The 12,169-nt window shown below is 53.6% G+C and overlaps 4 protein-coding genes across 4 annotated transcripts; 2 read left to right on the forward strand and 2 right to left on the reverse strand.

The window, feature by feature from the left end:
- Positions 1–162: 162 nt before the first annotated feature.
- On the reverse strand, positions 163–1,366 carry HER10_EVM0003008 (tRNA (guanine-N(7)-)-methyltransferase). The gene is made up of 3 exons (XM_035472698.1): positions 1,092–1,366; positions 795–1,021; positions 163–735 (listed from the first exon to the last, which is right to left on the reverse strand). Exons 1-3 carry the CDS (start codon positions 1,238–1,240, stop codon positions 248–250), a joined length of 864 nt encoding a protein of 287 aa, XP_035333826.1. The 5' UTR covers positions 1,241–1,366; the 3' UTR covers positions 163–247.
- A 641-nt stretch (positions 1,367–2,007) lies between these two features.
- Positions 2,008–3,218, forward strand: HER10_EVM0010860 (uncharacterized protein). The gene is made up of 2 exons (XM_035480307.1): positions 2,008–2,520; positions 2,576–3,218. Exons 1-2 carry the CDS (start codon positions 2,416–2,418, stop codon positions 2,870–2,872), a joined length of 402 nt encoding a protein of 133 aa, XP_035334373.1. The 5' UTR covers positions 2,008–2,415; the 3' UTR covers positions 2,873–3,218.
- Positions 3,219–3,515: 297 nt separating this feature from the next.
- Positions 3,516–4,726, forward strand: HER10_EVM0003224 (uncharacterized protein; the record flags this gene model as incomplete). The annotated part of the gene is made up of 1 exon (XM_035472908.1): positions 3,516–4,726. Exon 1 carries the CDS (start codon positions 3,665–3,667, stop codon positions 4,724–4,726), a length of 1,062 nt encoding a protein of 353 aa, XP_035333837.1. The 5' UTR covers positions 3,516–3,664.
- A 95-nt stretch (positions 4,727–4,821) lies between these two features.
- On the reverse strand, positions 4,822–8,263 carry HER10_EVM0012144 (uncharacterized protein). The gene is made up of 2 exons (XM_035481545.1): positions 6,452–8,263; positions 4,822–6,396 (listed from the first exon to the last, which is right to left on the reverse strand). The coding sequence occupies exons 1-2, from the start codon at positions 7,582–7,584 to the stop codon at positions 5,232–5,234; spliced, it is 2,298 nt and encodes a 765-aa protein (XP_035334464.1). The 5' UTR covers positions 7,585–8,263; the 3' UTR covers positions 4,822–5,231.
- Positions 8,264–12,169: the final 3,906 nt, after the last annotated feature.

Here is a 12,169-nt window from a genome sequence, read left to right on the forward strand (position 1 = left end):
GATAACCTCGACCATCGTAGAGCTTGTACATACGATAGTAAAGGTTCAACATAAAGTGGCCTGTCAACGGCCTCTGACATACCCGTCTTGAAGTTCAGTATTCCACCGAGACCAGGGCACAATTTAGTCATCTCTGAGAATCTACGACAAGAGAAAAGGGGTATTATTTGAACTTTTTGAGCCGAAGCACCGAGGTCTCTCTTCCCAGAGAGCCATGCCGCCATCACTCTGGTCAAGTCCTTCCCATTCACCACGGAGGATCTTCCAGCCTGCGGAAAAGCGCAATGTGCTTCTGTCCCTGATTCCGCGTCACCTTCTTGCTCTCCTCCGTCTCGGATGCCATCACCTTGACACACTCGTCCGTCTCCTGTTCCTCCTCGGACACACGCTCGAATGCGGGATGGGCATTGAAGTGACCCACCATCCACTGGTGCAAGGGTTCGACGTCTGTAATGGTGTACACGATGCCTCCTGGGCGCAGCGCAAAAGCGTATTCGGAGTTGAGTGTCGTTGATACGATTCTGGCCTTGTGTTTCCGTGCCTTGAAGTGCGGGTCGGGGAAGCAAATGAAGATCTTGGAGAGCTGTGCCTTTTTGAAAAAGTTGGGGAGGAACTTCATGCTATTGGCTCGGAGGCAGCTGATGTTCTGGTAACCGCCAGTCTCCTGATTCTGAACTCTGAGGGCCTTGATACGCTCCTGGACATATTCGGTAACCGAAGTGCGGATTTCGAGGCCTGCAGAGGGGATAGGGGTCAGCACGCTCACTGATTACAAGCTTAGAGATTCCGCCTACCGAGAATGAGGGTCTCTGGGAGGATCGGTGACAGAGCTACGGTCAAGCCTCCGAAGCCGCAGCCAATGTCAACAACCTCCACATCCTTCGTAAGACTGCGCGTTTTCGGCTTCGAGGCATCCAGGGTCATGGATTCCGTAACTGTAGGATCGGTGGAGGGAGTCTCATCGTTGGCTGCGAAGGCGGGATAGTACTGCGTCCAGTTCATGGAGTCTGGACTGGCCGGGCTTTATTTGGGACGGTGACAGTTAGCGAGAGAGTAGAGATCAGAGGGCGGCATGACCGTTGTGACTCAACTAGACTAATTGATGATCCGAGAAAGGGTTTGCATGAGCGCGTTGGCGGTAGAACTTCTTTTTGGGCAGTTCAGCCACGCCATCTTGGTTGCGCGCATTGCGATACTCCTCCCTCTTTGTGGTTTTGTTTTTCTTTTCCGGTCTACTCATGGCCGATCGCTGATCGAATCCGATCAATTATTTGTGAAGATAGTCGTAAAGAATGAGTAGACACGTTCAAGCTGTCTGCGGGCAGAGAGACGGCTTGGATGGAGAGTCGTCTGATATGCGCTCAAAGTGAACAATTGGCCGCCTGAAAATCAAAAAGTTGCGATGGGAGCGGGCGGTGATGCATGGCGGGGGACGATGAAAGCTGCCGATTGGGCAGGCGGTGAAAATCGACACTCGACCTCCCCAGTGAACCTCAGGGTATCGGTACCTGAGTGATAAGCGATAAGAGCTGAAGGCCCGCCCGACGCACCCGTGCCCGCTGCGGGTTCCTGGCTGCGTCACTCGTTCCGGGTGATCAGCCACCCAACCCGCCAGTGTACCTTACAAGTTAAGGTATGTTTTCCAACGCTGAAGAGGGGCCGAGGGCGCCCCTTTTACCATCCAGAACACGACGGGAAGGTTTCCGAGATACAGGTGTAGGATATAACAAGGATGGATTCGTGAGAGAACAGAAAAGGCTCAGAAGGGAGCCGGGTGACTATACTACCACCTTGGCCTTAAGACATGGGAAGACATAGGGCCCTAGCTGCTGTGAATTCCATCGAATGGAAGAAGGGGGTCGCTCTCGGAAGATTACCAAAATGCCTTGTCACTTACAGAGTGAGAAAGTCGCTGCACTGTTGGCTGCTTGATCTGGACTAAACACTAAAACGTGACGGAGGCGTCGGTCGGCCATCCCATGCTCTCTCCGCGCATCCTCATAAGCATCTATATCAATGCCTCCCTTTGCCTGATTATCCACCTCGGCACCCAACACCTGACTGTCTCACGACTGGCCCGCCCAAGAACATGACCGAGGGGAATATTTATTAACATAGAGATCCCCCCCAATTGCACCCCTTGGCGCAAAGGGTCTAGCATACCCAGCAACGACCCTCTCTCTACCTGATTGCTCAATCACGTCTCGTCATACCACTCTCAACATCCCTTTCGCTACCTGCCGTCAGACTACCTTACATTTCTGCCGTTACACGCGCGACTGCACCAACCGGCCATTGCGATTCAAGAACACCCCGCCGCATTGCTCCCGTCATTCTCCCATCATCGTCATCTTTCTTCAATCAATCCCAATCTAAATAGCCAACGGCCCTCGCCGTTGCTCCCGCAATTCCCTGATGAATACTCACGCGCAAACCGCCTCGTGGTACGACACCATGATGACCTACTCATTACTACACTCCGACTATCCTACCATTGTGAGATACATTTCAGGCGCCTTTGTAAGTCCAGTCAAAATCCATCCCAACCGCCGCGTCGCTAACACTCCTTCGATAGATCGCACTGGGATTCTGCTTCTTTGGCCCTATCCTCCTCCTGATCGGTGTAGACATCGTCATCTACATCTATAGGATATGTTGGAGCCGTCCGTGGAATCAGAACCAAAACCAGACATCCTTGCGTGAGCCGAGGCACTTGTTGCAACCGCAAAAGGCACAACCGCCACCACCACCACTGGGAGCCTCGGGTGGGACGACGGCCGTCCCTTCGACAGTGACAGTGACAGATTCAGCGCGGAAACGCATACAGCATCCGAGCGAGTCCGGGACCGGGCACAGCTCATTTTCTGGGTAGAGCGAATGCGAGGTTATGATCAAGGGGCTGTGCTTTGAGCGCAAGGTTTTTGCGAGAGACTAGAGCAGTAGCTCAATGGGCGTATAGGCTATGGTTGCGTAATGAGCTGCGAAAAGCGTTTCTCTCCTGATGCAGCGTTCTTTTTCAATGTGTTTACTTTATCGGGCTACCAATCGTATCTGGGCGGTTCTCATGATTGAAGGGGAGACTCGCTTCTCTTTTTGTTTGTTGAGGTTCCCTTATGAATGAGATGTCATAAATGTGTACTATGAAGCGACAGGGGCAGCAGACACGAGAACAAAGAAGGAAAGCGAATGTACTCTTGACTGAAGTTTCGAGGTGCCACAAATTTCCAACTTGACCTTCAGGAATATTTCGTAAATAGGACTTGCTGAACTTACGAAAATAGCAATATTTCCAAGGAGGTCAGCAACTTTATGGCGGGCTCCTTGGCGTATTGTTCAAGTTAACACGGGTTGTGGATGGTCTCAAATTATTTGAAGACATCATTTCTAGGGTACCTGGAGCTCTATTCTAGGGTACCTGTGGCGGTTCAAATTCCGTTTCATGCTTTGAGGTAGCACCTTGGTGTCGCCTGCCCGACGTGCCTGCTATTCCGATAACGATAAGGGACATTTCCACTGCGCTCACTGCCTGCGCATGCGTCCAGGCAAGGTCCTCCCATCTACACCTCCTCGACGAACACCACCATTGTACACAGCGACGTTAAACACAGCGAGCATCCCTTTGGATTTCTGATCAAGCCGAGTGATACTCTCGGAGCACACCAAGATGCAGCACACCAAGACCCCGCAGGATCCAAATCTCTACGGCCAACCGCCGCCCAAGAAGCGCAAAAACGACACGGCCCTTGGCAGCTCGCTCGACTTCACAGCCCAACTCACCTCCCTCATGTCGGCCCCCTCCACAGCATCCTCAGCACCAGCCCGGCCTCGGCCCTCCAAGGCACGATCAAGCCTCTTTGGCGGGAAAGGAAGAGATGGCGACAGGCATAATAAAAAGTCCGCAGGCGCAGCAGCAGCAGCCAGCAGCAACAAGTTGAACCTAAAAGACCCGCTCGGCACGGAAGAAGAAACGTCAAACCTCGCCAGCGCACGACGCAAGATGGAAGAAAAGGCACGCCTCTACGCAGCCATGAAGCGGGGCGACTACGTCCCTAAGGAGAACGAGGCAGCGCCCCTCATCGACTTTGACCGAAAATGGGCCGAATCGGAGGACAAGAAGAACGGCCGCCGGGAGGATGCGAGCTCAAGCGGCTCCGACGATAACGAGTCCGACGGCGACGGCGACGGCAACGACGAGGACCACACAATCATAGAATACGAAGACGAATTCGGCCGTCTCCGCCGCGGCACAAAAGCAGACAAGGAACGCCTCGAACGCCAGCGCCGGCGCGGCCTCCTCGGCGCCGAAGAGCTCGAACGCATGTCGGCCCGCCCCGCGGCCCCGGCCAAGCTGCTGTACGGCGACGCCATCCAGACCATGGCCTTCAACCCGGAGGATCCCGAAAAGATGGCCGAGCTGGCCAAGAAGCGGGACCGCAGCGCCACGCCGCCCGAGGCCAGGCACTACGACGCCGACAGCGAGATCCGCACAAAGGGCACGGGCTTTTACAAGTTTAGCAAGGACGAGGAAACGAGGCAAAAGGAGTTTCAGGGGCTCGAAGAAGAAAGAGTGCGGACGGAGGCGGCGAGGAAGGAGAGGGAGGAGAAGAAGGAGGCGAGGCGCAAGGAGATTGAGCAGCGGCGGAAAGAGGTCGAGGCCAGGAGGGCCAAGAAGATGGCTGAGAACTTTTTGGACGGGCTCGCGGCCGACATGAAGAGTGACAGTTGAGGCAGGCAGTGATTTTGAAAATGATACCCAGCAGGCAGCATGCATGCATTATGAGAGGAGGGCCATTTCGCCACACAATGTGGTTTCTTTCACGTCTGGCTTTGAATTACTCTATGCCTCCCGCTCTACACATAACACTACGACTAAGATAGGATGACTTGCAACATGAATAAATCTCTTTAAATAAGTGTGTAGCCTACTCTGAGAGGAATCGGCAGGCTATATAAGTAAACCTTTCTGCCGTCCTGCAAGTGGCCTTTTGGGGGCATCTTTGCCCATCCATAGGTATTTGCCAAATATGTATACAATCGCCTGCCTAATTGCGCCTACTGAATGACGCTTATAGATGCTCATCCACATCTCAATTGACGCCCCCAAACAAAAGAAGTCAACAGCCGTATTGACGAACACAGACTGTTGACGCAAAAATGGTGTGTGGTACATTAATCCGTACAGTAAATCATGGTTGTGGTGGTGACTTTGTCCGTCATGGTCAAAATGGGTGTTATGTGAACCACCATATACATCCACAGTCGCTAAGTTGACTGGTCCTAGATGGCCGGTCTCGAGGTGATACCAACAGGCTGTCTTCGTGTATCCAGCGTTTGCTCGAGTCTGCGATTGCTACCGTTTGCCGGTTTTCCATGATCATGACCTCAATTGGCTGGCCCTGATCGTCTAGTACGGGCACGGTGTTCTGGCCGTCATCGCAGACTTCGACTTGTCGGCAGTAGGCATTCTTCGTTTGGTCGAGCGAAACACGTCGCTCTTCAAATTTGATGACCTGAGGGTAAGGTGGTGGTGGGGCACGGCGTGGCCTATCAGTCGGGATCGGACTTGATTGGGGAGACTGGGTTTGCAATCCGCGGACCAAGAATTGCGTCGATGTTGAAGGAGGGAATGTTGCTGCCGCCGGAGGCCTGGACGTCGTGGTAGAAGGCTTTCTTTGATAGCTGTTGTTCTGGGCAGGGTAGACGAAGACTTCGAGAAGGGTTCCGGGCCAAGTACAGATCCAAGGCCGATCGCCGGCCTGTGCTCCTTTGACCCCTTTCCTGCTGAATTCAGACATTCCAGGCGGTGGTCCGTCCCATGATCCGCCTCGTTTGGATTGTGGCTGTTGCTTCTTGGGGGTTGAGACGACGCCAGGGAACCTATCCTCAGGAACGACCACGGTCTTGTTGTATGTCATCTGAGCGAACCATGCGGCGCCGCGTCCTTGTTCTGAAGTGTCGTTGACAAGACGCATCTTCAGAGGATCCATGATCAGTGGTGGTTGAGTACCCCACGAGAACATGTTGATCCTAGAGTTATCGTCGTGATCGCTGTCATTGAAAGTAGTAAGTTTTAAGGTGTAGTCAGATATAGGTAGTTCATTGGCGATTCTGGAGACGCCCATGACGTAGCTGGTAAAGGGAATGTTGCAGGTCCAGGCTTGGGCTTGCGTTGTGTCGTTGAAACAAGTACTTGGTGCCTGGCTTGCAATGAGAGGCGGCAGACCAAAGGTACCAATCTCCATTGGTGGAAGATCCGGTGGGAGAGTAGCAAGGGGCTTCACATCAACCGTGGCTGTTGGGATGACCACTGGTATAGGCTCATCGTCCTGATGCTTGCCAGGTGGCTTTTTATGCTTGGCGAAGAATGTTCCGATGACAGCACCGAGAATGATACCCCTAGATATGGTTAGTGACATTAAACAGAGAAGGAAAGAAGTTGATATCAACTCACATCATCACCAGTCCAACTGCCAACAAGCAGATAGCCCAGTAAGGAACGACACCGAACAACCTCTTCTTTGCCCTCTTCTGCCATTTTCGGTCGGACGCGTTTTCGCCCTTCTCAGCGTAGGACTCGGCAGCAGTGTTGATCTCGTGTTGGCTAGCAGTCTCGTCATTCAACGTCCGAGAAGACGTCCGGGATGGCGATGAAAGACGTAGATCCTCTCGTGATTCAAACTCGGGATTGCGTGTCGCAAGTCCGATGCCCCCAGCGCCAGCAGGAATGGCGGGTACCGTTGCAGTCATGACCGTGACGGCAGGTTGTTGTGCCCGAGGTTGTTGCTGCTCTGGCTGCCGTTGTTGCTCTTGTTGAGATTGCACTGGAGGCGTCGATAATTGTGGTTGTTCACCTGGCTGTTTCCTTGTATAGGCCTGCTCGGGGTATCGAGTGTAGGGTGGAAGCTCTTCGGTATGGCCCAACGGTCCGATCAGGTCAGCAGCTTCCTCTCCATCTGGCCCAATGCGGCGGTGATATCCATCGGAGCGGCCAGCAAATCCCACGGGGATGCTGTCACCATCGTTCGTGTCGGGGGTTACGGTGTTTTGCGTGTAGAGTGTATATGGGTGTGTCGGTCCGCGAGGCCCGGCGTATGATCTTTCGGACATGCGAGCGGTGTTTGACGTCGCGACACTGTTGGTCCGTTGCGGGTACATTTGGTACGGGAAGGACGGCCCAGACGGTCCCTCGTAGGGGCTCTCGGATCTGATTATTGGTGAATCGCTCGAGGCACTGGAGACACGAGACATTGGGGCGCCGCTAGATTGGGATTGAGACGTCGAACCATCGTGACGGAGGGCTAGCGGATCATGGGAACGAGGAGGTTTTGAAATGCTGGAAGGTCGAGGTGGTGTGACGCGCTGAGGCACGGGAGATTCTCGTGACACAACCGCCGAGCCAGTCGAAGGGTTGGTGATCGAGTTGATGGGTTGATGGGAAGCAGAGACGTTGGCTGGGCGAAAGCCGTCCGAGATGCCCATTGCGGCTAGGTCGTAGTCATCATCGTCGGCGGTCAAAGAAGCCCTCGCTGACATCCTGAGGGAAGCCCTCCGCTCGTTGCCTGCCTTGTCGTGGAATGGATCCATGAAGATGGTGATTCGATGGTCGGGTTTCGATTTCGACGACGAGCTGCGGCCTGTTGAGAGTGTGGTGGCACCAAGTTCACAACATGGGCGTCCGCCGCTGACCCCGTAGGCCCAAATCCAGATCCAGTCCCGGCCTCAACCCGCGGTTGCCTGCGTCGTTTACCCTCTGCCGATTGTGCCGCGCTCCGAACCAGTCGTCGCCCAAGGTAGTCGAAATGAGAATCGATCGAGTGAGTCGACAGAAATGGAATTACGCGGTTGTCGGGATTTTGGTGGTGAGTGGTGGACAAGTGTGGAATCAGTAGTGTGCAAGAAAGAGAGGCAGGGCGTGGGTAGGTAATTGGGTCGTGGAGGAGAAGGAGAGGAATAGGCGTAGGACAGGGCGAAAGAGGGAGTGAGCAGGAGAGTGCGGGTGCGGGAGGGTAATACCAGACAAGGTTGGACGATTCAGGAACAGTTTGGGTTTGGGGTCCGACACGAAGCGTCCGGGACGTTGATTGGTGGGAGGCCGGGGGGTTCCTCTTTTTTCCCTTCTCTACCGGCTGCGGAGGCAGGATACCCAGGGGCCGTATTCAGAAGCGAGAGAAGCCAACCCGCTGGAGACTTTCCTGCTGGAACCAAGAAACGACCGGGGTTCCCTTCACGGTGGAGAGGGAAGTGGTACTTATGGGTACCTGGCCTTCAGGCACATCACGGCGGGATCAATCTGTATTGAAAGTGTTACCCAAATATTGTCCAGGCCTGCCCGGGGGGAAGGAAGAGAGAGACTCGAGAGGAAGAAGGAGACCAGGCTATGACCCAGATGAACTACTTGTATGTACTACGTACTGCGTGGGAGGCGTGGGCACCGGGCAGAGAAGGTGCGTGCTGGGTGAGTGACATGGAGGGACAAGAAGGGGAAACCGTGCCGTCTTTGGGAGCACTGAGCCGGGGGGCCGGGCGAATCCATCACAAAGACGCCCGAATGCAGACAATCCATTGCTAAGGTCTAGGGAGTAGTGGTACCTACAGCCATTGTCTGTGTGTCACAGCAGCTGGATCAAGTACACTCTTCCGACACGGCTAAGACGAGGAGCGTGTGGCCGCCGTACATATACGTGTATTCTGGCCCAGCGTCAGCAGGCTGCAGACAGCGACGATGGGAAGACGGGCTGGGCAATGTCACAGTCTCGTCGGAAAGACAAAAGACAGGCGAGCAGACGATAGGCATCTTGCTCCCATTGACTACGGTATCGTCAAGATGTCGTGGTACCTATCTGTAGTGTAGGTAGCCACGTACCGTAGTCTGCGTGTCTGACCTCTTCCTCGGCGATCTCTCTGTTCTTCAAGAACAATTGTCCGTAAGTATGTACGGACGGTGCTAGGCGGAATCCGCAAGTACAGCCCTACCTAGTAGACTGCAAAGTCTACTTGCCTTTCCTTAGTAATAACGGGCAGAGACAGAATACAGAATTCAGGGTGGAGGAGACAGGAGCAGCACCAATGTGGGACTGCGGACAGCCCTCGGCCGGCGCCTCCCTGAAGGTGCAGGTGCAGGAGTTCGTTTGTGTGTGAGACGAGTGGGGAGGTGCAGCATTGGCGTCTGGAGTGAACAAACGCTAAATAAGTCCAAATCCACCGAATCCGCCCCGCTCACTGCCCACTGCCCAGATCCACCCAAACAGACTCGGTCGTTTATCACCGGCAGGGAAGGTCGTTAACTCATACCAGCAGCCAGCTAGGTACCTTACTCCGTACCCTATCCGCCATTCCGCACCTCACTATCCGTCGTGTACGGAGTAGGTAATACCTACCACTGCCTATATCCTACCTCACCTAAGGTCCATCACACATTGGATAGTAGTGGCACAAGACGCAAAACAAGGTATCCTTTCGTTCCATCTGTAGATCCATCTATCCGTAGATGCTATGATTACTTACCAAGCCGTCCCCAAACATTCGCCTCTATCCTCTCCATCATACAGCAAGTGGCCACAATGCTACTGCGGGGAACACTCGTGGCTCTACGTACTGCGTATACATCACAAGAATAGACCGAGGAGAACATGGTCGGCTGCCCTTCGGTGCTTCATCGTTTCTTCCTTGTCTGGCATTCTTCCCACCCACCCACAGCGTGACAGCGCCCACGCCCAAGCACAAATCCCGTAAGGAGTAATGTACCACGAGCGGACTGGGATCGTCCACACCTTATCTGCAGAGCCGGCCGACAGACAGGTTGTCGAGACCTGTTGACCAACCAGTAATGGCGATTTTGTCTGGTTCTGTTGTACACTGTCAGTCAAGGGAAGTCCAAACACTTTACTTCCAGGTTGCCTCTTCATCTATCCGTACAGACGCCAGCCACCGATTCACAGCAGGCATTCCAGAAACAATGCCACATGTTCTGCCCAGAGCGATCCTGTGCGATGAACCTATTTACCCGGAACACCGCGAACAGAAACCAAAGTTCTACTGTCCCATGGCTGAAGTTTCTCTTGACTTGTAAATATCGGTAGAGTACCAAAACTAAATTATCACCTCGTTAGGGCTCGGCCATCCACCGACCAGCCCTCCCAGAATGCGAGAAGGTGACCACGGGGATCTCCGAGCTCGCTTTCATCAAGTTGCTCCTGGTGATGGACTGGGGGAAACAGGGCGATTCTGTATCAAGTCGTGAACAAATGCCGGTCCTGTCAGCAACACCAAACGATCCTTCAAGTTCTTCAGATGGACTGACGAGACCAAGTCGAGTCTTCGGAGTAAACTGGTACTACTGGGAGAGATGCTGTCGCAGAGCAGGGTTTCAGACGTTTGGCAAACAGTGGGGTTCCCGCCTCAAATGCCGCCCGCCCAGTCACTTGAGGTGCCAGTTTTGGCAGTGTGGTCGCTGTCTGACTGTGCGGTGTTTTCTCCCACCTAGGTCCAGCCTGTCAGCCACTCTACTGGCCTCCCACGCTTCTCAATCACGAGAAAAGGACTTGTTCCGGCTTGCAGTCAACGGAGCCAAAGAGTCAAAAGTGAAGAATTAGTGGAAGCAGGGACGCTTGTAGATCTCAGTTTGGCTGCCGGCGCGAGAGCTTGGCGCTAGATCCGAAACAAGACTAGCGTCATGCCAGTCGGCTCAAGCGCTGCGGGCCAAGCGGTCTCTCATTCTCCGCCAAGCGAACATTCAACAGGGCATGTGGGGACCGAAAAAAGACGACCTGGGCCGAAAAGCCTCTTGTACGAGAGTGACGGGATTACTATGGCAGAGGGCGAATCGGGCTTAGCGTCTGTCACTTTCTTCGCCGTGGACCGTGGACCGTGGGCCCCGTCCCCTGTAAATCTCATCCGCGCCTGCAGAGAGCGTTATGCAGGCAAGGAAGCCCACGACAGAAATTGGCAGATAAGCAATACTGCCCTTGTAAAGGCTGTCCGCAATTTGCAGGTGCAAATCAAACAGCAATTGCCATTGACGTTGACTGGAGAGAAATAGCAGCAAGATTTGAGGAATTCGGATAGAGCTCATGGTGTCTTGACTTTCCCGTTGTTGACTGGCTAAAAGCGGATCCACCGCTCCGAGTGTCTTAGGTCAGCTGCGAACCGGGAACGTACCGCGCCTAGAATGGAATGTCCAATGGGGGCCCACCTCAGTGACTGTGCTTCTTTCCGCCGGTCTTTTTCTTCTTATTCAGAACATCTCAAGGGGCTCCAGGCTCTTTCCATGATTGTCTCGGCCACACTCAGACACAGCGCCAGACACTTGACAGGGTACTCCCACGTACCTACCAAGACACTTATACCGGTATTGAGCTCGTCGATGGCTATTCAAGGCATGAGGTAGCCACCGTAGTCTGTATGTTTCCTTTCCCAACATGGTGTACCGCCGATTGTCACGAGTATAAGGTACGGAATCCACTTGTTTATTCAACCGCCTTACCTCGCCGAAACCCGGCCTGCCAAAATGCTTCCCGCTGTCTCTCGCTGGGCATGTCGGCTAGCGGCAAATGATTCTACACTACGAAGGGTTCTCTGTGATGCAGTACCTAGGTATCCGTAGAGAAAGCTACTTGGATAGCAGCTCAGGTAAGATGAGCTAATGTCGCTAGATCTACAGTTACCTTTCCAAATGCCTCTTTTGTCCCTGTCACACAAGACACGCTGACACGTTATCTGAATTAAGGATTAAGGTTCTGCTAACGGGGATACACATTTCAGTTTCCCCGGAAAGGCAACCGGCCAAACCATTTGCGTCCGAGGCAAGTCAGAGTCGACTTGTCAATAGTTCAAGACACTGACGAAGCTTCCCGTCTCGCTGAACTTCGGTCGCCGATGGTTGTTCCCTTACGACTGCTTTCATCTCTTGGCAGCCTACCTTTTCTCCGGCCCAGGTATTCCTTCCCCTCAGAACCTTGTTTAAGTTGTTTGCCTGTTTACACTAGTCTGTTGATCTCAGCATTTCTTGTCAGGCATAGCCGTGTCAGCAACCCCGTCTTGTCAATCTGTCCCGGACACTGAGTGACCCATCAGTTTGCAACGCTGACTCGCACTTTTCTATTGCCACTGAGAAACTGCGGGTACCAGGCAGATATTGATTATTATTGATTATTTGTGCTCCGAAGTAGCT

This window comes from Colletotrichum scovillei, assembly GCF_011075155.1.
Source record: "Colletotrichum scovillei strain TJNH1 chromosome Unknown Contig00005, whole genome shotgun sequence".
Taxonomy (NCBI): domain Eukaryota; kingdom Fungi; phylum Ascomycota; class Sordariomycetes; order Glomerellales; family Glomerellaceae; genus Colletotrichum; species Colletotrichum scovillei.